Below are 25,850 nucleotides of genomic sequence, written 5' to 3' on the forward strand. Positions count from 1 at the left end.
TCTCATTACTTTTGGCATATACACATTTGTCACACTCATTGATTTTAAACCCATTGACCATCATTACACTGTCAAATTTTTCATGCCATTGTTTTGGTGCTTATTTTAATCCATAAAGAGACCTAATTAATTTGTAAACTTTATTTTCTTGATCGAAAGAAACAAACCCTTCAAGTTGTTGCACGTAGATCTCTTCATCTAACTCACCATTTAAAAATGTCGTCTTGACATCCATCTGATGTATCTCAAATCCATGCAAAGCTGATATTGCTATGAGCATGCGAATGGAAGTAATTCAAGTAACTGGTGAGTATGTATCAAAATAGTCAAGTCCTTCTTGTTGTTTGTAACCTTTAGCGACAAGTCTTGCCTTATATTTATCTATTGACCCATCGGTCTTCAATTTTCGTTTGAAAATTCATTTGCAACCAAGTGGTTTACTTTCTAATGGAAGATCTACTAGTTCCCAAGTATGTTTATGCATAATGGACTCAATTTCACTATTCACAACATCTTCCCAACATGGAGCTTGAGGAGAGGACATGACATCTTTATATGTTTGAGGTTCGTTTTCTAACAAATAAGTTAAAAAATCAGGCCCAAATGAAAGGAAAAAAAAATTCAAACAAATTAAAAATCAAAAGAATATAGAAAAAAGAGATAAATGGATAAGTAATATTTATTTAATTTTTTTTTTTTAAAAAACTTATACATATATAATTTTAAAGGTGCTTGATAATCTTAAAAAAATAAGACTTCAAATGGAGAGATTAATCTTGTTAATTGAAGAAATACATAAGCATGTAAAAGCAACCATACATAAATATTTGTAAATTAAATTTGTCTTGAGATTGTTATACAAATTATCAAAATGTCATAAAAATTATTATCAATGAACAAAAAATCATACATAACTATAGATCTGAGCCCAACGAATTCACGTTGTCTCCTTAAGACAAATTTACTCACTCTAGTACTTGAGAATTTAGAGTAATGCTCTCCCAAGATAGAACAAATTAACTTTCTTCTAAGTGTAGTATCCCGTATAGAAGATCTACGGACGAAATTTTGTGAATCTATCGAACGTTAAGATTTTGAATATGAAGAGAAATTTGTTTATAGAAAATAAATGATTTCGATGTGTTTGTTTCTCTTAACCAAAAAGACTTATTTATAGACTTTTCGTGGTCATTCGAAAAGTCATATCCTTTAGTTAATAACATTTTTCATGAAATGATGCATCCATTCATAAAGAATTCATTTATGAAAAATCATAACCATTTATTCCAACATTTACAACTCGAAGCCTCCTGTCAATAAATTTTCTGCATCCGACACTGACCTATATTTTCTTGCTTGTTTAATTTACCTTTGACCTATATTCTAACAAACTATGCAAAAATGTGAAAAACTAAGGTCTCCTTGGTAATTGTTTTCAATTTTTGTTTTGTTTTTTAAATTTCATTTTTAAAATTTTGTTTATTAAAAACAAAAATCATATATATTTGATAATGACTTTTGCTTTTTGTTTTTACATGCATAAATTATTATATTTTAAATTTAAGCAACTCAATTATGAAAGAAATAGTAACATTATCCGAGTAATTAATAACGTAATTAAATATGAGATAACTTTAAAATCCAAGAAAAAATTTTGAATCTTGGAAAACCCTAATCTTGATAGTGTGATTATCTTTGGGTAAATTATCTCTTGATGATATCTTTATTTATAAAAGATTTTTCATCCATCTCTAAAATGTATTTGTTTTCCCAAATCAGTTTAATTATATAACATAGTAATTTGGTCACTTTGAGACTAACAAATTATTCCTAACATATAGATATCGAATAACATAAGTTCCATGTGATTTTAATCACAAAATTTGAAAAAACATTAATATTGCAAATAATTTTATCAAAGCTCTCATTCAATATAATCTAAATGATATAACTTAAATGATTAGAATAAATGGATACTTTAAATCATACTTCATATTATTATCATTATATATCCATAACACATAAAATACAATTGATACATAATTTATATGATCATCATAAAAACAATTCCACTTGATTTACAATTAGATGTTGCAATCATTTCATAAAACTTCATACAATCACACATTATTATTCAAAATTTAATCGTATAATTTAAAATTCAAATATAAGTTGGTACATTGAACATAACACATATGATCTTCAATTTGAACATAAACTAAATAAATCCATACTAAATATAACAACTTTCCAAAAATCATCCCAATCTAAGTAAATATAATAACTTTGGAAAAATCATCCCAATCTAAATTTTAGTTAGATTTTAGGATGAATTAGATTTTTGGCGCCATCCTAACTTTAATTTCGATGTTAATTCTTTTAATTTGTGAATTAGAATACTGATCTAATTCGTTTAATTAGGGATTAGAATATTGATTTAATCCATTAGACCTTTTAAACAACGTAATGAAATTGATAATTAATTATTAAAGAAGTAAAACAACGGAATTGATAATTAATCTCTTAAACAAAACAAAGAAATTGATAATTAATCATCGATGAAACAAATTAAAACAATGTGGACGGCGGTGGGACACACACACACACACATATATATATTATTGAGTTTTCATCCTGACTTTTGACGTTCCATTTGAATTTCCTTACTTTTGGTGATCAATCTTAATCAAAATTGGTAATCCATAATTAGAAAATCTTAATTCAAATTGATAATCAAACAATCCAAATCTAAATTTAATAAAACATGCTGGAACATTAAAAACAAAATTATTAATCATAGAGGTAAAATCGTAAGTTCTCGATCATCACTTTGTTACTACATTTAAACTTTAATAAAACTCTGACATTAATGTCAAGACTTTTAAACTAGATAATTTTATAAATTAAATTTAGTTAAAGAATAATATACCTTAATTCATTAATATATTTTCTTAATTTGGAGGAATTTGTGTTTTTCTTGGTTGATCTTCCTTTAGAACTTAATTAGATTTTTTAATGAAAAGAATGAACTACTTAATGATAGTGAGAATATCAATCCCTAAGGTTTTATGTATAAACATCACCCTTTTAATTAGAACATTATTTTTTGACCTAATCTAACATCATGTAACCTTTTAGTTTTATGATTATACAATAAAACTCTAACCTTGTGTATAACAATAATGATAAGATGTTTGAACTAGATGATTTTAGAAATTTAAATTTAGTTAAAGAATAATATGTATATTGATTCATGAAGAATGTTGTCGAGAAATAAGTAAATGTCCATAATATTCGTAAAAAATGGTGGGTAAATAATGATGGATTTTGGATTTGGGTGTAAATAAATGTAATAAGTTTTGTGGTTTTAAAAAAAGATGAAAAGGATTTGAATAGAAGAATGAATTAATAAAAATAGTAATAAGTAAGCCGACAGAGGAGTGGTGATGGAAGCGTGGTCGTTAGGAAGAAAAGTGAAGGGAGGAAAGAGCGTGTGTTTCACGCGTGAAGTGGAATTATCGATTTCGTAACTTGGAAGTTTTTTATCACAAAAAAAGCAAAAAAGAAAAGAGAAAAAGTTCTCCATCGAATTCAATACTTGCGATTTAAGCCTACCAAAAGAGCATCTCCAGTTGAAAGGGCCACAGATTAGGACTTCCACTGAACTACTGGACCTCAAATCTTTACTCCCCATCGCTCATTTTTCCTTTTCCTCCTAGATCTTTCCCACTTTGCTCCCCTCTGCTCCTTCATCACTGCTCTCATTGCATAACCCAGGTACCATTCTTCTTTTTTCATCAATGTACTTCCATAATTCCCCACTTCACTCAGCTTTGTGCCAGTAAAATGCATCTCAAGAAACTGCGATTTCGCTTTTGCTTTCTTTTCGTGGGTTTTGCGATTCTGGTGAATTTATGGGTTTTTTCTTTTACTCATTTCCCAGATCTGGGTCGAGTGGCTTTTGTTTATGAATCTACAATTTGCTACTTCGTCTTCTGGGTTATGGGTGTTTTTTTTGGGTTTTATGAGTTGGATTTTATTCCTTTTTTAGTTTAATGATTGTCTGCTTGTGGGTTTCTTTTTTTCCTTCTAATGGTAATTTTGATGAAATGTTCTTCAAATTTGTGTTCTCTGTCCTATTGAACTTACCAGCATTGTGTTTGTTTCTACTGTTTTTAGTTCAGGATCTACTTCTCTGCTTAGCTGATTGCCATGAGTGGTGGAGTAGCTGATGATGGGGCTTTAGATTATGCCAGGATTCAGATGATACCTTCTGAGAACAGGTTTTCCTTTTTTTCCTCATTTCTTTTAGACAGAATGTAGATGTGATTCTGCTTCCAAAATCATGTTCTTAATTAATTGCTCTATTCTAAGTCCCTGGCACCATCCATTTTTGAGGTAGGATGGAGGAGAAATAGAAATGACTTTTTTAACACCGAAATAGAAATAATTTAGGGAGAGTGAGACATGGTGAACAGTAGTTGACTAGCTAAGATGAGGAATGAGTATCATAGAGTCTATTATTTGCTCAATTTAGAATTTACAATTTAAGTGAAAATTCATGATTAGGAAGCAAATAGAACGAGTCTCAGAATGTCACAACGTTCCTATTTCCTACTCCCCAACCAACTATAAAAAGGGTGCATGGTTCCTCGAGATTCTGTGCTTTTGAAGTCTAATTCTTTAAGTAGATTGCATGGGAAACAGAACATTCTACTTCTTTAATAGCTCTTTAAGTTCCTAATCAGAACATTATCTTTGGATTATATATTATGGCTTCCACTTAGTTTGATTTTAAATTTGCATCGGATCCTTTCTAGAGGCTTTTCTCTATCTTTAAGTACCCAGCACGGTTTTCAGGTTTTCTTAGATTGCGATCCAAAAGATGTACAACCTATCTTTTGGCTTCTGCTAAAGAAGTAGTGAAGAATGAAGTACTTATTGTTGTTATGTTTATGCTGCAATTAAAAAAGCTTAACAGGGAAAATCTTACAACATTAATATTTCCTAGCACTTGGTTCTATAGAATTTCTTGTTTTCCCTTCTCCTTAAAGTCTCCTCTGCCTCTTGATGCGAATGATGGTATACAGGTATGAGGCATTTGTTTGCTATGGCAATGAGGTAGATGGACTGGCTGAGGGGAATCTGGACACGTTGTTGCTGCATTTACCCGAACTACAAGAGCTCAATAGCAAAGGATCTAAGGCTAGCATTAAACTCCAACCATCAGCTTCTTCAGGCGGTACAACATGGTTTACAAAATCTACTTTAAGAAGGTTGTTCTGACTACACCATTTCAATTTTCTTTTCCTTCAGCTAATTTTGCATTTTTGTTTAGTACTTTTACTTGTCTACTCAGGTTCCTCCAAATAGTTGGCTCACCAGAATTACCGAATATTATGAAAACAATGAATGAGATGTCTCAACTAGAAGAAACCAAAAGATTTCATCTTTCTTTATATGGCCAGGTAGTAGTGCGTGCTATCTTTTTAAAGTTGTTTCCCTGTTATGTTTTCTTGCTGGTGAAAATTAATTTATTTCCATATTCTTTCCAGGGTCAGATGTCAAAGACCGAAGAAAAAGGTAATTCTCAAAATCCATTTGGGTAACGCTTTGCTGATGAAACTACTATGATCATACTTTCATGTGTCTCTTAAATTTTTTTATCTCCTGTTTTGACAGATGGCTGCAACCTCGACTCCTCTAGTCCGAAACACGGGGTACTGATTTTTCTTTGATTCTTAGAAATACTTATTCACTATTACTTTGTTTGTTTTATGTCATTAATTAGTTGAGTTCCTCATTGTGTAAATTTCACTGTGCTGCCAGTCTGGACCTGAATTTGCTTCATCAGCTGCGTCAAAGTAGGTTATTTGAGTTCTTAATTATCTTTTCTGTTTCTGTACATAATGTAGAAGGGGTTGCTCAAATGTGAACAATGTAAAATGAATTGACAGAAATGACTTGTTGCGAGCTATGGACTTGAGGCTTACAGCATTAAATAAGGACTTAACTGCAGCATTTGAAAAGGCTCACGGTGCAGCTTGCAGTTCTAAAGAAATCAGCCATTTGGCAAAGTTTACTGAACATTTTGGAGCTATAAATTTGAAGTAGGTTATTACGAACTTTCATTTTGGGGATGTTAAAAGATGTGTTAAGAAACTTCTTTTCATTATATTTGCTTGTTCTCATTACAGCATCTTCACGTGACCTCTGCAGGAATTGTACATACAAATATTTGGAACTAAATCCAAAGAGTGATAACGTCGAGCTCGTTAATGATGATAATAAGTACACAATTACTTCAAACATATGCAACGAAAATGCTATTAGTGGAAGTATTAAAGCTGAAAAATCAAATTCATCTACCCCAGTCAAATATGGTGTTTCACCTGCAAAAGTTGCCCAGATTGAGCGACAGGATTCATCAGAAACCGAGTCTTCTGACTCTGATAATGAAAATGGGACACCAGCAGAAAGAAGTAGAACAATGGTACGCTCAACGGTTGCAAGAAGGTCAGCATCACCCATGAGAAGGGTTCAGATTGGTAGAACGGGATCCCGACGAGCACCAGCAATAATGATTAGGAGTCTAAATCATCTGCAAACAAGAGACGGCATGTTTTCCCAAGGAGATGCAGCAGCTAATAGTGATGGTGATGAGGAAGGATCAGAACCTTCTGGTAAAACAGCTGATAACAATGTAGGTAGAATATCTGTTCAGGATGCAATCAGTCTTTTTGAAAGCAAACAGAAAAACGACGCTTCCGATATTCAGAAAAGAAGATCATTAGCTAATATAACCATTGGTGCAAATAAATTTGTATTGCGAAGGTGGAGTACAGGCATGGGAGAGGCTTCTACAAAATGCCACCCAGAGCTTGTTAGTGATGAATCAGATCCAATAAGTCATGATTTGGCTGAAGAGGTGCCAAAGAGTAAGTTAACAGATGAAGAAGAAGTGGGATCTGATAATATATCTTCAATTGATAAGACATGTACTACTGCTGAAGTTGAAGAGAAATTAGAAGATTCAGCAGTAAAAACTTCTGATCCACTAGAGACTCAATCAGATTCTCCCATTAGCGAACCACAGGTAGCTGTCCAAAAGTTATCTGCAAATTCGGAATGGACTAGAAGAAAGGAAGCAGAATTGGACCAAATGCTGAAAAAAGTGATGGAAAGTAAGCATATGGCACAAAACAATTCCCAAGCAAATCGAAAGAAAGACGTCAATTCTGAACAGAGGGGTGAACTGTATGATCAGTACAAGGCAAAAAGAGATGAAAAACGTAGGGCAGAGGAAGCTAAAAGGAATTCAAATAAAGAGGCAAAAATTAAGGGAACTCGACAAGTTGCAGATGATAGGAAAACCAAGATAGCCTCTGCCGAAGTTAACGTAACAAAAAAACGTGCACCACGTAAGCCTGAAGTTCCATCAGCAAATTTGTCAAAATCAGAAAAACCAAAGAAGGAAATTTCCAAACCATCCACGATTGAGAAGATTTCATCTAGAACAAAACCAATGGCTGCCACCCGCAAATCCTGGCCATCTTCTGCATCAGAAAGAACCACTGGGATTTCTCCAGCCACAGCAAATGCAACACGTCAGAAAGCCCAACCGGTATCCTCCTCTAATCGATTGAGTGCTAAAGTGGAAAAATCTCCCATGCAAAAGAAAAATGTGAAGGAAAATAATGATAGCTCAAGGGACTTGAGGAGTGTGAAGGAAAAGAAGGAGATAGTGCAGGCAAAGACTGGAAAAGTAACAAAAACAAAAGTTACACTTACTGGGGATTCCTCCGTTCCTGTGAAGTCGAGAATCCGTGACAAGGTAGCCAAAAAAAGCAGCATAGTACCACTAGAATCAAAGTCCTTTCATAAGGGTTCTAGAAATAGCTTAGACAATAGTAGTCAAGTGGTTAGCAAGACAAAACCTTCAAAACTTTCGAAGTCTGCAGATTCTTCAAATAATAGCAAAAAGTTGACTCGTGATCTGGAAGTTGAGGTTACAGTTCCTGATCTTGCCAGTCAACCTGATAAAGGGGATGATTTGGTGCCAGCTCATTGCGATTTCAAAACTGTTGTGAATGATCAACAGGATAGTGAGATACTGGCTGTAGATGTAGTTGATGCTGATCAAGGTGATGTTCCACTTCAACAAAATGAAGAGAAATCTTCTGTGGAAATTACGGTTGAAGGAGAATCAATGATCCCATCTAAGTCCACAGAGGAAATAGAAGAGTTTCAAGAGTTACCAGCCAATAATGATGACATGCCTCAACTTGCATCGCTGGAAAACACTGCACCAATTGAAAATCCCCGTGTTCGTCTCTCTTTGTCCCAGATGCTGCAGGAAGAAAATAGTGAACCTGATAGCATTGATTGGGGAATTGCAGAAAATCCTCCCATGATGAACTACCAAAGGGGTGCACCAAAAGGATTTAAGCGACTCCTAAAGTTTGCAAGGAAAAGCAAGGGGGAAGCAAACCTAGCTGGTTGGTCAAGCCCTTCTGTAGTTTCCGAGGGGGAGGATGATTCTGAAGAATCTAAACCTTTGAACACGAAAAAGGCAGACAATCTATTGATGAAAGCTACTCATAACTCTGGTCTTGTAAAGGCTTCACTGGACAAAAATTTTGACCATGAAAAGCTGTACTCAGGTTTGATCTCCTTGTCAATGTTGCATTCTATTTACTTTGGCCATAATTTTATCTCTAAACTGCCTTCTCTTATTATGATTTTGATTCAATAACACAATAATAATATAAATGCAACGTTTAAATTATCAACAGAACCAAAAGCTTAAACAATTAGCATCAGATATATCAAATCTAATATAAATATTCTTGACCTTTTCATTCACTTGTGAAGCTCAATTCTTGAACTATTTGATATGAATTTGGAGAAAATGACAATGAAGGAGTTCAAACGAAAGACCTCTTATTCTAATCTATTAGGACATGTTTAATTTCGTCTATTTATATTCTTAACTTGTATGTCATACATATGTAGGTACATATGGTGCACATAATTTTAATTCCAAGTTTCAAGAAAGCCATGATCATGCTACAGTTTCGTCAAATAAAGGTTAGAGACATGAATGATTTACATTTTCTACCATCTCCGTTTACATGTTTTCATTTTTTGATACACCTGAGGACACAAGATTTTAACTCCTTTTTCTTTATACTCATGTGGCAGTTGGCAGGTCTTTCTTTTCCCTATCTGCTTTTAGGGGCAGCAAATAGAAAGACTGTGGCAAGAGGTGCATTTATTTTGGGTTAACAGTGTATATTATTCATATCATTCTCTGCTCCATCTTCTTCAAGGTGAATATTGTGAAGGAAGCTACCCTCTCTTCATACTACAGAATTTGTATTGTATCTCATTGAACATAAAGATCGACTAACAGTTAGTATTCTTTTTCACTTTGCCGTGGGTGTAAAATTCAATAGCTTTGTTAAGCATTTTGATCTTCAATTCTTGTTGACCAACTAAATGTATACTGAACACTGAAGCTGACTTCTAACATCTCAGCCGTGCTTTTATGTATTAAGATAGATAGCTGAAAGCTTATTGTTTAAAACAACACTACAAATTGGATTATTATTTTTTTTTCAAAAGTGTTACAAGAACTGTGATTTCGGGTGATTTGTAAAGAAAAAACCTTTTTTTTTTTTTGTAGGATTTGTGATTTGTAAAGAAGATTTTTTTTTTCTTTCCCCCTCTTCAAATGAAATTTATTTGGTCTTGAATTAAATCACGTTTTTAAAAATGAAAACTACCATATCAAGCATTAGTATGGTCAATAAGTGGGTGTTTGTTGAACTATAATAAAGTATGATTGTAATATAATATAATCTAAAATCCATGTTTGGATACCGTATTTGCGTTCAAATTGCAATATCGAACTTATTTTGTTTATGCAAATTTTAGTTTAATATTGTTTAGAATAGTTGTAAATATAACAAATAAATTTAAAATAATTAAGAATATAACAACATTTTTAAAAAATTGCAAATATAACAAAATCTGTAAAAGTCTATCAATAATAGATTATGTTGCAAATATTGGTCTATCACTAATAAATCATAAGAGTCTAGTGTAGACTTTGCAATATTTACAATGTTTTTAAAATGCTGTTATATACTTAATTATTATTTCTAAAACTGTTATCCATTATAATTACTCATCTAGTTTCTTTTTCATCGTTTTCACGGTTCAAGATCCTATTTTTATTTGGTTCTCAATCGTTGTGCATTCCAGCACTCCTCTTGTTACCAATAATCTATTTTGGCTTTCCAAACAACCGATAAGGATCAATGTAAATAGTTAAAAGACTTAGATAAATAGATTCAAGTTAGTGTTGTGTTTATTTGAGTTTCTCAACAAAATATTGAATAGTTACTGTAGTTAGTTGGGCACTCTTAGTCTTATATCTTGAAAATATAAGAAAATTACGTGGTTTTGAGAGAAATATTGCATATTTTTTATTATTGAATATGACCCAATAATAGGTAAAAATACTACCGAAGAAATTCTATCCAAGGTAACTTATGGTTCCTTTGGATTAGCTTTAACTACAAGTCTTGGTAAAAATGAATGAGTTTCTCTTGTACCTCTTTAAAAACAACAACGTAACACAAAATATACTGCTAAACATAAAAGTAAAGTCAAAGATGAATATGACGAGAGTTATAACAATTAATATTATAGAATAAAAATTATTATATGAAATGAAAAACACATACCTTTCTCAAAGAAGGAAAAACACATCCAACGAGTAAAAAGAATAAAAGTAACCTAAATGGAGGAAAAATTAAAATGTTCGTAAAAACATGGTTGAAGGAAAGTTTGAAAAGAAGATAAAATGTTACCAACTAAACTAATGTGTTAGGAAAGAAGTAAGAATTTGAAAAGATAATGAAGCAAATTAATTATAAAATAATGTAATTAATAAATTCCTTTTACAAAAGTCTACTTAGTTATTTACTTTTAATATAAACAATATGTAATGCTTATTTGGCAAAGAATAATAGAATTGAAGAGAAAAGGATTATTGTTGTAAATTAATGTGAATTGAATAATATTATTTGAAAAGTGAGAATTCATATAATTGGTTTGTGTTTTTATTAAGAAATAGAAAAAGAGAAAATAATTGTACTAGAAAGGTTAAACTTAGGTAGCAAGTTTTGTTTGTGATTTTCCCATCTGGCGTCAAGTCAAGGCTTTTGGGAAATGAAGTCTATTATTAAAGCTTTCAAGTTCTTCTCATGCCCCACAAAAACATTTTTAAGAATATTACTTTACTTGAAATTAATTATTTTTACTTATTCTTACTTTTCAGTACGCTTTATCTTTAATGTAATCATATAATAGAAACACACTAAAATTTAATTAGCATCAATAAGTAAATTTGAAAATCAAGGAAACATAAAACCTAAAATAAAGGGAACCCCATGTTGAAATTTTGTGCATTAAATAGCAAAAATTTGACTTTTGATCCACAGCCTTATTTGGTGAATTACTCCATGATGTTTTGATTTTGATTTAGACCATATTGGTAAAACATATTCTAAGTCCTTCTTTTAGCTCTCCCACAACGTCCCCTTATTTATGGATGTTCATTATTTCAGTCATAGTGTGCCAACTTCTTTCGGTCACTAGGTCTATCCGTAGAAGATAAAGTTTCAACCGATCATTTAAAGAAAACGAGTAGATATTGTTATAGATTAAAATCAAAAAGATTGATGAAATTGGATTGGAATCTATATTTTGTTGATTGATTTTTGTCAACAAATTAATCTATATTTATATGAGTGAGATGAAAGGAAATGAAGAATTAAAGAAAAAGACATTGGAGATATTTTAAATTTATTAAGGTATGTTCATATATTTGGGTTGGATTTGGTTTGGGGATGGATTTTCAGACAAAGATCAAACAAATTAAAAAATGGTTGATTTTCTCCAAATTCAATCCAATTCATTGGGTAAGTTTGGTTTGATTTGGTTTTACCCATTTTGAAACCACAAGGACTAAATATGATCCATCAAATTTGGTGACAGAAATATGTTTTTGTATTAAAAATGGTGATTTCACAAGAAAAAACCAAGAAAAATAGAGCAAGATGAAAAGGTTAACCAAAGGGTGCTATTTCTTTTTGACAATTTGACTGGTTACACCTCACTTGATCAGTCTCTACTTCACGATCCCTCGTCTCCCTCTGTATGGGCTCTCAAACGGTCAGACCAAAAGTTACGTTGGAATTACTGGCGCTGAAGCGATTTTCTTCTTTCAAAGCTCCAACAGTATGTTCTGTTCATCACTCCTTCTCCTTTTGCTTTCCTTTTCTTCTGGGTTTATGGCCTTTTGATGTTGCTTCAGTTTTTGACATTCCATTAAACCTCTTCTTGTAATTACCAACTAACTGGGGACTGGGCTTGCTGCTCTTGCAGTTGACTCTTCGCATTCCTCTGTTTTTACTCTGTTTTTACACTGTTTTTTGGTTTTGATTGCTCTACTGGGTTCATATGGAAACTTCAAAATCCTAAAGTTTTCATTTCGGTTTATCGATTTGTGCCACTTGGAGGGGATTTTTCATGTTTTTTTTTTTTTTTAACTGTGGGTTTCTCTGTGTTTCTTCTGCTCATATCTTTTGTGCCTTTTAATTGTCTTTTCTTCCCAAATTCCCTTCAAGATCCTCAGGTTTTTGTACCCAGTGGAGGACATTTATGTTTTTATGTGTGTGCGTTGGACCTTTTTTCTTCTTCATCATTACATCATGCTATTTTTCTCATTTTCTTGGCGCTTTTGAATTTCTTTTCTTGAATTTTTTTTAGTTGGAGTTTGATCTAGGCGAGCACTCAGGTTGGAAACTCGAGCATTCACCTATATTCTGGGGCTGTCTGATTGTGTGTCTCTTTCCATTTTCAAAACAAAGGTTTCTTTGGTTTCTTTTCATTGAGTGTTTCTTGTCGAGTAGGTTACTCTTCTTTTCTTCATTTCATTTAACTTATCTGCATCTGAATTGTCACTGATTCTAATTCAATCCATGTATTGGTATTTGTTTCTCTTCGTAGGACAACATTCACCCTTGGCAGTTTCATTAACTAGACCTTATTTTCTTCACATTGTCATGGAATGCTCCATTCAAATTGGAACCCCAATACGCATAGGAGCATAGAAGTTAGGCCTCTTAGAAAGTCGTGAAAGATTTCTTTGGAATCTCATGGGGAAAACAATTCACATTAGTGGATTTCCTTCACATGTCACCGCAGATGCTGTTAAGAATTTTTTGGAGGGTCATACAGGTCCAGGTACTGTGTATGCCATAAAGGTTAGACCACCTAAGAGAGGGGGAGGTAGACTATATGCTATTGTTCAATTCACTAGTGCTACACAAGCTGAGTTGATCATTTCTTTAGCTAATCAACGTCTATGGTACGGATCTTCTTATCTTAAGGCTCGGGCAACCGAGGTTGATATTGTACCAAAACCTAGGACATACATGTATACCTTGGAAGAGTTGCTGCTATGCTTTGGTTGTCAAGTCTCAACTGAAAAGTTTCGTGTTCTATGGGAAGGAAATGTTGATTTGGTGACTTTTGGAATTGGAATGCGGAAAATGAACTTTCATTTGAAATATAAGTCTGTTGAGTATAGGCTTGAGCTTTCATATGAGATCATTTGGCAGATACAACTGCACTGTCCGCGAGATCAGTCTATGAAGTATCTTCTGATCCAGGTTCTATGATCAAATGTCTATCTAAATTTGTTTCATTTTATTTTGAAAAGCATAATTATCCTCTCTTGTAAAGTTGAAACATTTTGCTATACTTGTTTAAATTGTTTCAACTATTGTGTTAGTTGTTTGAACATTAAATCGATGTAACCTTGTTGAAAATGTTGCTATTTGTCTTAAATAGTAGATATGTTACTCACATGTAAGCTTAATAGTCAGGTTATCTTTTTCATGTTTTTCTTATCAGTTAAGTGGAGCTCCTCGGATATATAAAAAAGTTGCACCGAATAGTGGACAAATCTTCGACAATCCACTTTTGAACTTTTTTAAGGAAGCATCTGATGATCAATGGGTTAGAACGACTGATTTTACTTCATCATGCTCTATTGGACAATCTTCTTCTTTATGTTTGAAGCTACCTAATGGCCGTCAACTTCCACCTTTTAAACAAAATTTTGCTTATTATGAAGAATTTGAACATGAATTCCGCTTGATAGATGAAGATGCCAATTTTTCTTTTTGTAGAGATCTTGCTCCCATTGTTGATTCTCGTTCTCATGTTCTGCCGTATAAAATTTTGTTTAAAATAAATGCATTAGTTCAATATGGTTGCATTCCATGGCCATTACTTGATGCTAGTTTCTACCGGTTGGTCGAAAGAATAATAACAACAAGAATTGAATTTGTTGAACATGCCTTGGAAAAACTGTTCCATTTAAAGGAATGCAACTATGATCCATCAAACTTTCTTACAGAGCAGTACAGAAAGTATTCAAGACATCCTCCAAATTCTCCTGTTATATCCTTGGATGATGGTTTGGTATATGTTCGTAGGGTTCAAATAACACCTTGTAAGGTGTTCTTCTGTGGTCCTGAAGTCAATGTCTCAAATCGGGTGTTGCGCCATTTTTCTCAATATATTGATAATTTTCTTCGTGTGTCTTTTGTTGATGAGGAGTGGGATAAAATGCGTTCAACAGATTTATTGCCACGGATGTCTTCAAAGAGTGAGGATGGTAAAACTGATATCTACAGGAGAATTCTCTCTGTTCTTAAAAATGGCATAGTCATAGGTGATAAAACCTTTCAGTTTCTTGCATTCTCATCAAGCCAATTAAGAGATAATTCCTTGTGGATGTTTGCTTCCGGACCTGATATTGACGCAGCTTATATTAGAGCGTGGATGGGCGATTTTCGACATATCAAGAATCCCGCAAAGTATGCTGCTAGATTGGGCCAATCATTCGGCTCATCGACAGAGGCACTTTCAGTTGCTAGTAATGAAAGGGAAATTATTCCTGACATAGAGGTTCAACAGGGAGAAATCAAGTATGTCTTTTCTGATGGAATTGGAAAAATATCAAGCAAATTCGCCAAAGAGGTTGCTGCAAAATGTGGTTTCCAAGCCGTCCCGTCTGCTTTTCAAATTCGTTATGGTGGATATAAGGGTGTTGTTGCTGTTGATCCGTACTCAACTATAAAATTATCTCTGAGGAAGAGTATGTGCAAATTTGAATCAGACAACACAAAACTTGACGTCTTAGGCCATAGCAAATACCAACCATGCTTCCTTAATCGTCAACTGATTACTCTCATGTCTACTCTAGGTGTTAGAGACGAAATTTTTGAGAAAAAACAAAGTGAAGCTGTAGAACAATTGGATGCCATTTTAACAGATCCATTGAAGGCTCAAGAAGCTTTGGAGTTGATGTCTCCCGGAGAGAATACTAATATTCTCAAGGAAATGCTCAAATGTGGCTATCAACCAGATGTCGAGCCGTATCTGTCAATGATGTTACAAACTTTCCGGGCATCAAAGTTGCTAGAGTTACGCACCAAATCAAGAATCTTTATCCCAAATGGGAGAGCGATGATGGGATGTCTTGATGAGACCAGGACCTTGGAATATGGGCAGGTATTTGTGCAAATCTCCAGTGGTAGACATCGAAATTTATCTGAATCCTTCGCATTCAATAGAATTGGTCGAGAACACCATTTAGTTATTGAAGGAAATGTTACAGTTGCTAAAAATCCCTGCCTGCACCCTGGTGATGTTCGTGTATTAAAGGCTGTAAATATACCTGGTTTGTACCATATGGTTGACTGTGTAGTTTTTCCTCAAAAAGGATCAAGGTTGGTAGTACATTGACCAATGCTAGTTCTTTCTTGATTTGGACAATAAGTTATGTTTTCAAATTTAAATGCAAGAAAGCCCCTTCACTTCAGAATAGTAACATGTCAACATATATTTTCTAGAATAGGTTCTGTGACTAATAGCTTGCATAATTTTGGTTGGAAGATTTTCCTCTTAAATAGATGTTACTAACCAGATTTTGTACTTGTTTATTTAGGCCTCATCCGAATGAATGCTCAGGTAGTGATTTAGATGGTGATATTTACTTTGTCTGTTGGGACACCGAATTGATCCCGTCTCGACAAATTCCACCTATGGATTATACTCCTGCACCTCCAAATGAGTTAGATCGTGATGTTACAACTGAGGTATTTTGACAGTGGCATGTTTTGAAAACTTGATAACTCATGCCACTTTTTCAGTGTTTAATCTCCGTTTTAATATTTGACATAACAGTGAACTTCAATTTATGTTTTTTTTCTTAAAATAGATTCACGTTGCGCATTGCTTCTCATTAGAAGAGAGACCATTCATGTTTGTATGTGTTCTTAGTCCTAATCTGAAACTACTGTTCTTTACCACAGGATATCCAAGAATATTTTGTGAACTACATGGTTAATGATAGTCTTGGAATCATTGCCAATGCTCATACTGCCTTTGCAGATAAAGAGCTCTTTAAAGCAAGGAGTAGTCCTTGTTTGGAGCTTGCAAAGCTATTCTCCGTTGCTGTGGACTTCCCAAAAACTGGAGTACCAGCTATAATACCTTCTCATTTATATGTCAAAGAGTTTCCTGACTTTATGGAGAAGCCTGACCGACCCTCTTATGAATCAAACAAAGTAATTGGAAAACTTTTTCGGGCTGTGAAAGACATTGCACCAACTTTAAGCCATATTCGGTCATTTACTCGAGATGTAGCAAGAAGGTGTTACGACTGTGATATGGAAGTCGAAGGCTTTGAAGATTATGTTGAAGATGCCTTCTATCATAAAAGCAATTATGATTACAAGTTGGGGAATTTGCTTGATTATTATGGTATCAAGTCTGAGGCAGAAGTACTTAGTGGGAGTATCATGAGGATGTCCAAGTCTTTCACCAGGAGAAGAGATGCAGAAGCAATCAACTTGGCTGTAAGGTCTCTGAGAAAGGAGGCTAGGACATGGTTCAATGCAAGAGAAGGCGCAGATTCGAATTCAGATGATTTATTTGCCAAAGCTTCAGCTTGGTACTATGTTACATACCATCACTCTTATTGGGGCTGCTATAATGAGGGAATGAAACGCGACCATTATTTGAGCTTCCCCTGGTGTGTTTACGACAAACTGATGCAAATCAAGGAGAATAATTTGAGAAGAAGAGAGAGAGCTGCAAGACTGGCAAGTTTCGACAGATTCGGACATGTGTTAAATCTTGGTGGGAGTTGAAGAATGATCAATATGGTTGGTTTGCTGTCAGATTGAACTAAATTTTTCTGTAGCTTTAAATGATTGAACTAAGAGAGGAAACTTGAAATGGAAATTGTCTTTTAACTCGTTGAAAACTTGTTAGTTTATAAGGAATGTTGTTTCTGTTTACCGTGTAATATCCACATTCGCATGTACAGAGTTCATGAAATCTCAAACCTTAGTCTCACTTTCTCTTAAACTATAGCCCATCCTCCTGCCAGCTTTTTATGTGCGTACTCGTTGATTTATGAGATCATCTAGTGGGGAATCTCCATCTCGATTCCTATAAAATTTAACAAATTTTTTTTTGTCAAAATGAATAGTTAAACAAAAGCAAGGATGATGAAGCCTACTTTGTCTCCTACCCTGCTCTCTAAACATCTCTATGTATCAATGGTCAACACCAGGATTATCAGATATATCATATGTTACAAGAGAAGCACTTCAACTATTTATTGTTTTTGTCATACTCCTTCAATACAATGATTAACTTCACACCGTGTGCGTTTGTTTGAGTGATTTTGGTAATGAAACAATATGATAATCAATTTCTTCTCAAATATTGATGTTTGTAAGTATTGAAATTCCCTCTTGAAAAACCTAAAATCATTTTAAAAGTTATTTTTCAATAGTTAGTTGAGAGGTGATTTTTGATGGATTATCACTCCAAAAAATTTCCTTCACTTCATTGAAATATTACCAAGTTGCCATTTATTTATTAAAATACCAAATTTACCCTTTCTTTTAGTAATTTGTTAATTTTAAAACGACTCTAACAAGTTTTGAACTAAACATCAATATGATCTTCAAAATTGGTTTGTAATAAAATATTTATTTTTGTTCTCAAATCACTACTTTCAACAAACACATTCAATCTAGCATGCAAAAGAGGACTTGATTGGCCATGATAGGAGCATATTAAGCTTATATAATATATCCCGTTGCCTCCAACATTTTGTTGATTGAGTTTTATCATATGCCATTCAGTCAATTTGATATGTTATTCATCTTTAATTGATTTTGGGTTCCAAACAATCCAAGCTACTTTAGAACTCATACTTATGAAGGAGCTATATCTTCAAGTTCTAGGTTGGTGTCAATTCAATTTTTAAACTAAAAGAATCTTTAGTACGTCTCTAGTTTTTCATTTAACAATTTTGTTTAATACTTGTTTCTCCTAATAAACAACGACGAGTTTCATTTTTTTCTTATTTTTTTTTAACTTTTTATTTAAATTAAAAAATTGAGTTTTAAAAATATTGGTAGAAAATAATAGAAACCTATAAAATGATAGAACAGTTATCGTAAGTGATAAACTTTTAAAAGTATTTACAAAATATAACAAAATTTCAGATTTTATCAGTATTGACAAACGACAAATAAACTTACAATTTAGTGTTTGATAAAACTTTAACTTTTAAATTTGTGTTTAATAGACCCTAGGCCTATTCAATATTTCCATAAATTTTTATGGATGGAATAGAAAGAAAAAATAAAAGTTAGCCCTATTAGACATAAAATTCAATATTATATCTAATAGATTAGTTCATTTTTCTAAAATTTGAATATGTTTAGACCTATTAAACATAATAAAAAGAAAAATTGCATTAAATTAGAAAATTATTTAGAAAAATTCGCTCGACACTTATTTCTTTTTTTTTTTTTTTTTTACATATTGCGAATACGACAAAATTAATGATATCAAACGGTAATCATAAGGGATATTAGATGGTAATCATAAGGTTATCGACTTATAAAATTGTTATTTTTGCAATTTAAAAAATGTAGTGACATGAACCTTTTATCATAAATTTTTTTCTATTTTTGCAAGAACTAGACTTAGTAAACATTTTTAACCTACTCTAAATATTTTAATAAATATATAGGTTACCAAACACAAAACCTTCAAAATTCCTAAAAGAAAAATAGAAAAGAGATTATAGACCATAAACATTTGTTTTAATTCTTTTTAAAGCATTGAATTAAATACGAATTTTAAGGTTGATAATAGAAACATTATATTTTAACTTATTTTTAAACATATATACAAAATTGTAAGCCGTAGTTGAATAAACTTTTATAGATCCATACTGAATTCCTATAAAATTTAACCAAAAAATTTGGGAGTGAAGAATGAAATAGAGATAAAATCAGTTTAATTTCAAACATTGGTGCATCCAACTATAAAGTGAATGAATCAAAATATTATTAGCTAATGGGTAGATGAATAAAGGGTAACTAGTGGAAGTTAACCAAATCTGTGCCACTATTTATATCATCAAAGGTTGATTGTTGTTCACAACTTAATGCGTCACTGTACATTCCTTGGAGAAACCAAAGGAATGGATTTCTCCAATTCATAACACTAAGGAGTGTCTTAACATTGTTGAAAACATGAACAAAAATAAAAGATTTGTTCTTCAACTTCAAAACTCAGAACATGATGGACCTAATCGGGATGGCGTCCTGTATACTTTGTAGACGTTCTATCAATAGCGAGCTCTACAATTAATTTTGCGGTGCTTGATACGGATGAGTTTATCATAAACACACCATGGAAAGCTAAGAAAATGGCCATGATTCTTTCTGCCATCAGACCACCCCCAGTAGGTGTGATGATATGTAACAAAATACCATGCTGAAGCTCTTGCATACACATTAGTATGATGTCCATAATGTAAGTCTGCTTTCTCATTGAACCAGCCCCTCGCCTCCTTTCGCAGCGACTTCACAGCCAAGATAATCGATTCCGCTTCATTTTTCATGGTGAAAGATAATGATGACGTCAAACTACCACCACTGATCAATTCCGCCTCAGTTTTGATCTTATGATAGTGCATCAAATTTCCCAACCTCATGTCATAGTTGTTCTTGTGATATATTGCATCGTCGAGGTACTCCTCGAAACCTTCAACTTCCATGTCAGGGTCATAATCTTGCCGAGCCATCTCCGGCGTATAGTTGAAGGACCTGATATTCTTAATGTTTGGACCAATGCTATCCAACATTCTAAATAGTTTCCCCAGTACATTCTCCGACTCGTATGTCACTTTGTCGGCTTTATCCATGAAATCCGGATATTCTTTTACTCTTAGATTAGCAGGTATTAAAGCAGGGACTCCAGTTTTCGGAAAGTCGACTGCAATTGAGAATAGTTTTGCGAGCTGTATACAAGGATTGCTCATTGCTTTCTTTGGCTCTTTATCTGCAAAAGCTGTATGAGCATTGGCAATGATTCCTAAACTGTCATTGACCATATAATTTGCAAAATACTCCTGGACCTCCTGCATTACAACATTTACACTATAGAACAACCTTTTTCCTCTAAAATACTTGTTGATGATAACAACAGTTCAAAGTTCACTTGTAAACCATACCTCCATTGTGACATCATGATCTAGTACTTGGCTAGGTACAGGGGTATAATCCATTGGTTCAACTTGTTGAGGTGGAATCAAATCAGGGTCCCAACAGACGAAGTAAATATCACCATCTAGATCGCTTCCAGAGCATTCATTTGGATGAGGTCTTACATAGAAAGAGAAGTGTTATGACAGAAACAATCAACATGCAAGAATCAAACAAGACAAGTGCTATGACAAAAACAATCAGCAGGCAGAGAAGAAAACAACACATAGTTTTACTTTAGTTCACTGATGATGTGTTGGCTATCTAGAGGCATGAAGAGAAACGGTTTTATCAACTTGAGAAGGAAGAAAGTACGAAATATAGAGAATAAAGGTAGGTAAGATCAATTAGAGTTATGACACCCCTCAAGGCAAGTAAAAAAAAAGAAGTTTCTAAGATAAGCAAAATTACTAGTAAACATGATGACATTAGAGATGCTTAGCCACACAGTTAAGAATTCATTAAGTCGAGTATAAACATATATCTAAGACTGAAAAGGAGAAATATATTTTATTTTACTTGAACTGGACATGTAAATTTTGATGTTAAAATAGATCATTTACCTTGACCCTTTTTGTGGAAAAACCACACAATCTATCATGTGATGCAGTGATGGTACATCCACGGCTGTTAAAACGCGCACATCACCTGGGTGCAAGCAGGGGTTTTTGGCCACTACAACTGTTCCAGTTACAATGAAATGCCGGTTCGATTTTATTCTCTTAAAGATTACGCGATCGTCATGCAGCTGCTGATGTGCAGAACACTGCACAAATACCTCCCCATATTCCAAGTTTCTTGTTTCGTCGAGACATCCCATCATTGCTCTTCCATTTGGAATGAAGATCCTTGACTTCATTCGCAATTCCATCAACTTTGATTCTCTGAATGTGTGCAACATCATTCTTAAGAAAGGTTCAGAATCAGGTTTGTAACCGCACAACATCATTTCCTTAAGTATCTTGGTATTCTCTCCTGGAGACATTAGCTCAAGAGCCTGCTGAGCCTTCAATGGATCACTAAAAATGGTGTCCAATTCATCAATCAACTCCTGTTGTTTACTCTCAAAAACATGATCCTGAACTCCAAGTGTAGACAAAAGAGTAATCAACTGACGATTTAGAAAGCAAGGATGATATTTACTCCATGATAAAACATCAAGCTTCGTGTCTGTTGATTCATACTTGAGCATGCTGTTCCTTAGCGATAATTTTACTGATGAGGTAGGATCAACAGAAATAACACCTTTAAAACCAGCATAACGAATCTGAAAAGCAGATGGTGTATGCCTGATCCCACATTTTTTAGCCACTTTTCTAGCAAAACTAGCTGCTATTTTCCCAATACCATCAGAGAAGACATAATTGACACCACTACCTGATTCAACTTCAATATCAGGAATAACTTTAACTTCACGTCTACTGACACTTAAAGTTTCTGTTGATGAACCAAAGGATTGGCCTAGTCTAGCAGCATACTTGGCTACATTTCGTATATTATGAAAATCTCCCATCCATTGCCTTATTTTAGCTGCAGTAAGTTCATTTTTTGGAGCAAACATCCATGCAGCATTTTCCCGTAATTGACTAGATGAATAAGCTAGAAACTCAAACTTCTTATCACCAATAGTGATGCCATCTCTTAGAACTGAAAGAATCCGTTTAAAAATTTTTGTCTTTCCATCCTCCAAAGAAGAAGATGCACGTGGAGACAACTCAGTTGAATACATTTTACCCAATTCCTCGTCAACAAATGAAACACGCAAAAAGTTGTCAATGTAGTCAGGATACCGGCGTAATACACGATTTGAAATGTTAACTTCTGGACCACAAAAGTAAACTTTACAAGGTGTCACTTGAACCCTGTGTACATAGACTAACCCTTCATTCAAGGTCAAAATAGGTGGCTGGGGGGGATTCTTTAATTTGAAGTACTTTCTGTATTCCTCATCTAACCATTTTGAAGGGTTATAGCAACACTCTTTCAAGTGGAGAAGTTTCTTTAACGCATGATCTATGACGGCAGTATTGTATATCTGAGAATCTACCATCTGATAGAAACTAATATCAAGAGCTGGGCCTGGAAGACATCCTTGTTGTACCAACAAATTTATCTTAAACAAAATTGTATATGGCAAGTTGATGGTTCGAGGAGGTGTAACTACAGGTACCAAGTTTACATTGGAGGAATAAGTAGAACCACTGACCAATGTAAATTTACCCTTGATTTCTTTGAAGTAAGCAAATTTATCATGAAAATTAGGGAGCTGGCGACCGTAGGGAATCTCCAAGCATAAAGCAGCAGATTGTCCAATACTACATGATGGAGTAAAATCAGTTGCTCGAAACCATTGGGTGTCAATTTCCGTGGAAAAGTTTAAGAAAGGGTCTTCAGTAATGAGTCCAAAAGACCTTGCATCTCTTTCATAAATCCGTGGAGCACCAAATAACTAACAGTACAAACATGTCATAGTTAGAATATATACAACATAAAATGTGCATGGGCCAAGAACCTAAGCTATTCTCAAATTCTTTGCCATTGAACTTTGACTTGCTTATTTCAACATCAGTATGAAGACAGCATAATTTGTTTTTATGAAACATATGTTCACTTGCACGGATTACCTGCGTTTATAAGCTTATCCTGAAGTATAGAAATATAGAAAAGTTGCAAGCTTAGTTCTGTTTATACTTAGCTTGTTAAAATTCATATCTAGGGACATGTTTTAGCTCTGTTCAAAGAAAACATATCCTGCCAGATTACAATTACTAAACAACATTAACCTTATATGGCTCAAAATCTCATTATATCCAAATCCTACCCATAGTCTTGAAGTTATCAAGTTGGAGAAAAAATGTATGATAAAATTATCAACTAAGACACCTTTTTAATAAAATTATAGCTTCTTTCACCCATTTGAAGCACTGGAATTTATCTACAGCTATCTTCCACTATCCCTTTTACAATCTTTTGATAAAACCTTGATCGTTTCTCAGTTCTTTTTTGCATCGAAGTTATCAATAAATTCACTTAATTCCTTTGTCCCATAAAGTGTTCAGTCTATATATTTCTCTCAGGAACTTAGGTATAAATGATGATTTTAGTGGTTCACTAAATTTTTATTTTCAGTTATCATTTTATATCCGTCCACTGTTCTGTGATGGAAATCAGGCCTATGAGCACGTACATGAGTCAGTAGTTGAATCCCCGTAATTAGAGAACAATACCATGAATAAAGTGAAAAATTTAGGTGAAACTTGCTTGGGATGAATCAATGATATTTCTCAATAGTGAGGAGAAAATACAACAGTACACTAATGACATGACATTGTTCAAAGTTAATGGATGAACCTGAATCAGAAGATAATCTACAGATTGACCATGTGGCTTGTGTAACTCAACCTGCCAAATGTTCTCGTAGCGCAATACGAGCATGTAGTCAACACGAGGATAGGATATGAAGAAATAAAGCTTGCGCAGCTCAAACCCGAAATCTACAGAAACATTCGACTCTGTCCATAACACGGAAAAACTTTCCTTTGATATCTGACAGCCAAGATGTAGTCTTAGAGCTTTGAAGTTGTAATCAAAGACAAGCGGATCTGGTAGAATATCATGTTTCATCTCCCTTGCCTTCAGATAAGAAGTACCATAACAAAGGCGTTCAGTAGCCTTAGATATAATTGACTTAGCACCTTCTTCATCAGTAAACTGGATGATAGCATACACTCGTCTTCCTCCTCCCTTCGAACGTTTCGTATTTATGGCATCAATAGTTCCTGTGCCTGTAATTCCCTCTACAAACGTCTTAACTGATTCTTGCAATACACCAGAAGGGAATCCAAAAAGCTGAATTGTTTTACCCATCCAATCCAAGAAAAATCAACTCCGAACTTCTTTCTGTCATATCAAACAAATTGATTACAATGCATATGATGAAGCCTAAAAAGAAAGCCAAGTTCAACTAGCATAATATATGTACCCTTGACCAAAAGATCAACTGTTCAAATACCTCACCCCATATATTATTCAACCCAAAAAACCAAGTCTCAAAATAAAGAAGTGAGCAGATAGATTAAAAAGTGTTTCTTACATTCCATCGAGGAAAGATTAATATTTATTTAACCCTTTTTCCATAAGTTTCTATATATAACTTCATTCCAAATGCAAAAACATTATCATCTTGATCAAATTGAAAAGGTATGACACATTCAAGATATAGAGGATCTCACCGACATTAATAGAGAAAGCTAGATCACATTATACTCATTTGGTAAAGAGCAGAATGCATACTAATGGTAACTCATACATGATCAAGAAAATGTGTGGGAACATCAGAATAACACGTTTTCATAATCAAACGGACACCCACATAGTGAAAACTAAAATTTGAAGACAAGAAACAACCCCAGATCATAAACAGCCCCAGAAGCAGTAAGAATCTACAGAGAGAGCAGAAGAGGATACGTTGCTAAATACAAAGAAAATACAGGGGAACAAAAAGAAATGGGAAAAAACATGATAAAAAATGAACCCAGATGAAGAAACACAAAGAAAGAAGAATAGCTTTACAATATAAAAAGAAAAACACATCAATAGTCCATCTATTCTCAACAATGGAAGAAAAAGTTAGGTGAATACCAAGCAGATTGATTCATGAAAAGAGGATGCAGAAGGCAGTAGAGAACAGTGTAGTGCAAAATAGGAGAGTTGGGGAATGGAGAAACGAAAATGGAGGAATGAAGAGATATAATTCCATAATTGGGGGCCTTTAGCTTAAGAGTAAAGAAAGACTTTCATTGACAGGTCTTTCTTTTTGAGCTTTCCATGGCCATAACACCAAATATTCTCTATTGAATGTAATTTCTTTTTTTTTTTAATTTTGGCTTCTAGTTTTCGAAAAGAATATATTAAATTATTGAATGAGCCGCCAATGGATATGAATTTTCTATGTGGATTGATATTTTTTTAAAAAAAATTATAGAAAACATTTTCTTATTAAAGGAATCAATAGAAAATATACCATATTGTTTATATTATATTAGATTTACATATTAGTACATTTTGTTGTTTCATATATATATTTTTAATCATATGATACAAAGGTTGATTCACAAT

The 25,850-nt window shown here is 33.6% G+C and overlaps 3 protein-coding genes across 12 annotated transcripts; 2 read left to right on the plus strand and 1 right to left on the minus strand.

Annotated features, from left to right (window-relative positions):
* Positions 1–3,570: 3,570 nt before the first annotated feature.
* On the plus strand, positions 3,571–9,597 carry LOC101206463 (serine/arginine repetitive matrix protein 2). Of its 5 annotated transcripts, none has more exons than XM_031886179.1 (11): positions 3,571–3,777; positions 4,185–4,283; positions 5,091–5,276; positions 5,360–5,468; positions 5,556–5,583; positions 5,683–5,720; positions 5,830–5,864; positions 5,958–6,110; positions 6,220–8,663; positions 9,016–9,090; positions 9,205–9,597. In XM_031886179.1, the coding sequence occupies exons 2-11, from the start codon at positions 4,213–4,215 to the stop codon at positions 9,249–9,251; spliced, it is 3,186 nt and encodes a 1,061-aa protein (XP_031742039.1). In that variant the 5' UTR covers positions 3,571–3,777; positions 4,185–4,212; the 3' UTR covers positions 9,252–9,597. The 5 variants fall into 5 exon arrangements, with proteins under 5 accessions (XP_031742039.1, XP_031742036.1, XP_031742037.1 ...); XM_031886176.1 differs by having other exon boundaries at positions 3,572–3,777; positions 4,180–4,283; XM_031886177.1 differs by having other exon boundaries at positions 3,774–3,906; positions 4,180–4,283.
* Positions 9,598–11,909: 2,312 nt separating this feature from the next.
* On the plus strand, positions 11,910–17,523 carry LOC101206705 (RNA-dependent RNA polymerase 1-like). 5 transcript variants are annotated; one of them, XM_031884941.1, is made up of 6 exons: positions 11,910–12,312; positions 12,844–12,944; positions 13,084–13,748; positions 13,993–15,878; positions 16,097–16,247; positions 16,464–17,303. In XM_031884941.1, the coding sequence occupies exons 3-6, from the start codon at positions 13,233–13,235 to the stop codon at positions 17,301–17,303; spliced, it is 3,393 nt and encodes a 1,130-aa protein (XP_031740801.1). In that variant the 5' UTR covers positions 11,910–12,312; positions 12,844–12,944; positions 13,084–13,232. The 5 variants fall into 5 exon arrangements, with proteins under 5 accessions (XP_031740801.1, XP_031740800.1, XP_031740799.1 ...); XM_031884939.1 differs by having other exon boundaries at positions 11,912–12,312; positions 12,844–12,982; positions 16,464–17,523; XM_031884940.1 differs by lacking the exon at positions 12,844–12,944 and having other exon boundaries at positions 11,911–12,312.
* A 2,025-nt stretch (positions 17,524–19,548) lies between these two features.
* Positions 19,549–25,556, minus strand: RDR1 (RNA-dependent RNA polymerase 1-like). 2 transcript variants are annotated; one of them, XM_011656122.2, is made up of 5 exons: positions 25,374–25,556; positions 24,084–24,632; positions 21,296–23,181; positions 20,702–20,852; positions 19,549–20,608 (listed from the first exon to the last, which is right to left on the minus strand). In XM_011656122.2, the coding sequence occupies exons 2-5, from the start codon at positions 24,597–24,599 to the stop codon at positions 19,814–19,816; spliced, it is 3,348 nt and encodes a 1,115-aa protein (XP_011654424.1). In that variant the 5' UTR covers positions 24,600–24,632; positions 25,374–25,556; the 3' UTR covers positions 19,549–19,813. The 2 variants fall into 2 exon arrangements, with proteins under 2 accessions (XP_011654424.1, NP_001267682.1); NM_001280753.1 differs by lacking the exon at positions 25,374–25,556 and having other exon boundaries at positions 19,814–20,608; positions 24,084–24,599.
* Positions 25,557–25,850: the final 294 nt, after the last annotated feature.

The sequence above is a fragment of the Cucumis sativus genome, chromosome 5 (genome assembly GCF_000004075.3).
Source record: "Cucumis sativus cultivar 9930 chromosome 5, Cucumber_9930_V3, whole genome shotgun sequence".
Lineage (NCBI taxonomy): Eukaryota > Viridiplantae > Streptophyta > Magnoliopsida > Cucurbitales > Cucurbitaceae > Cucumis > Cucumis sativus.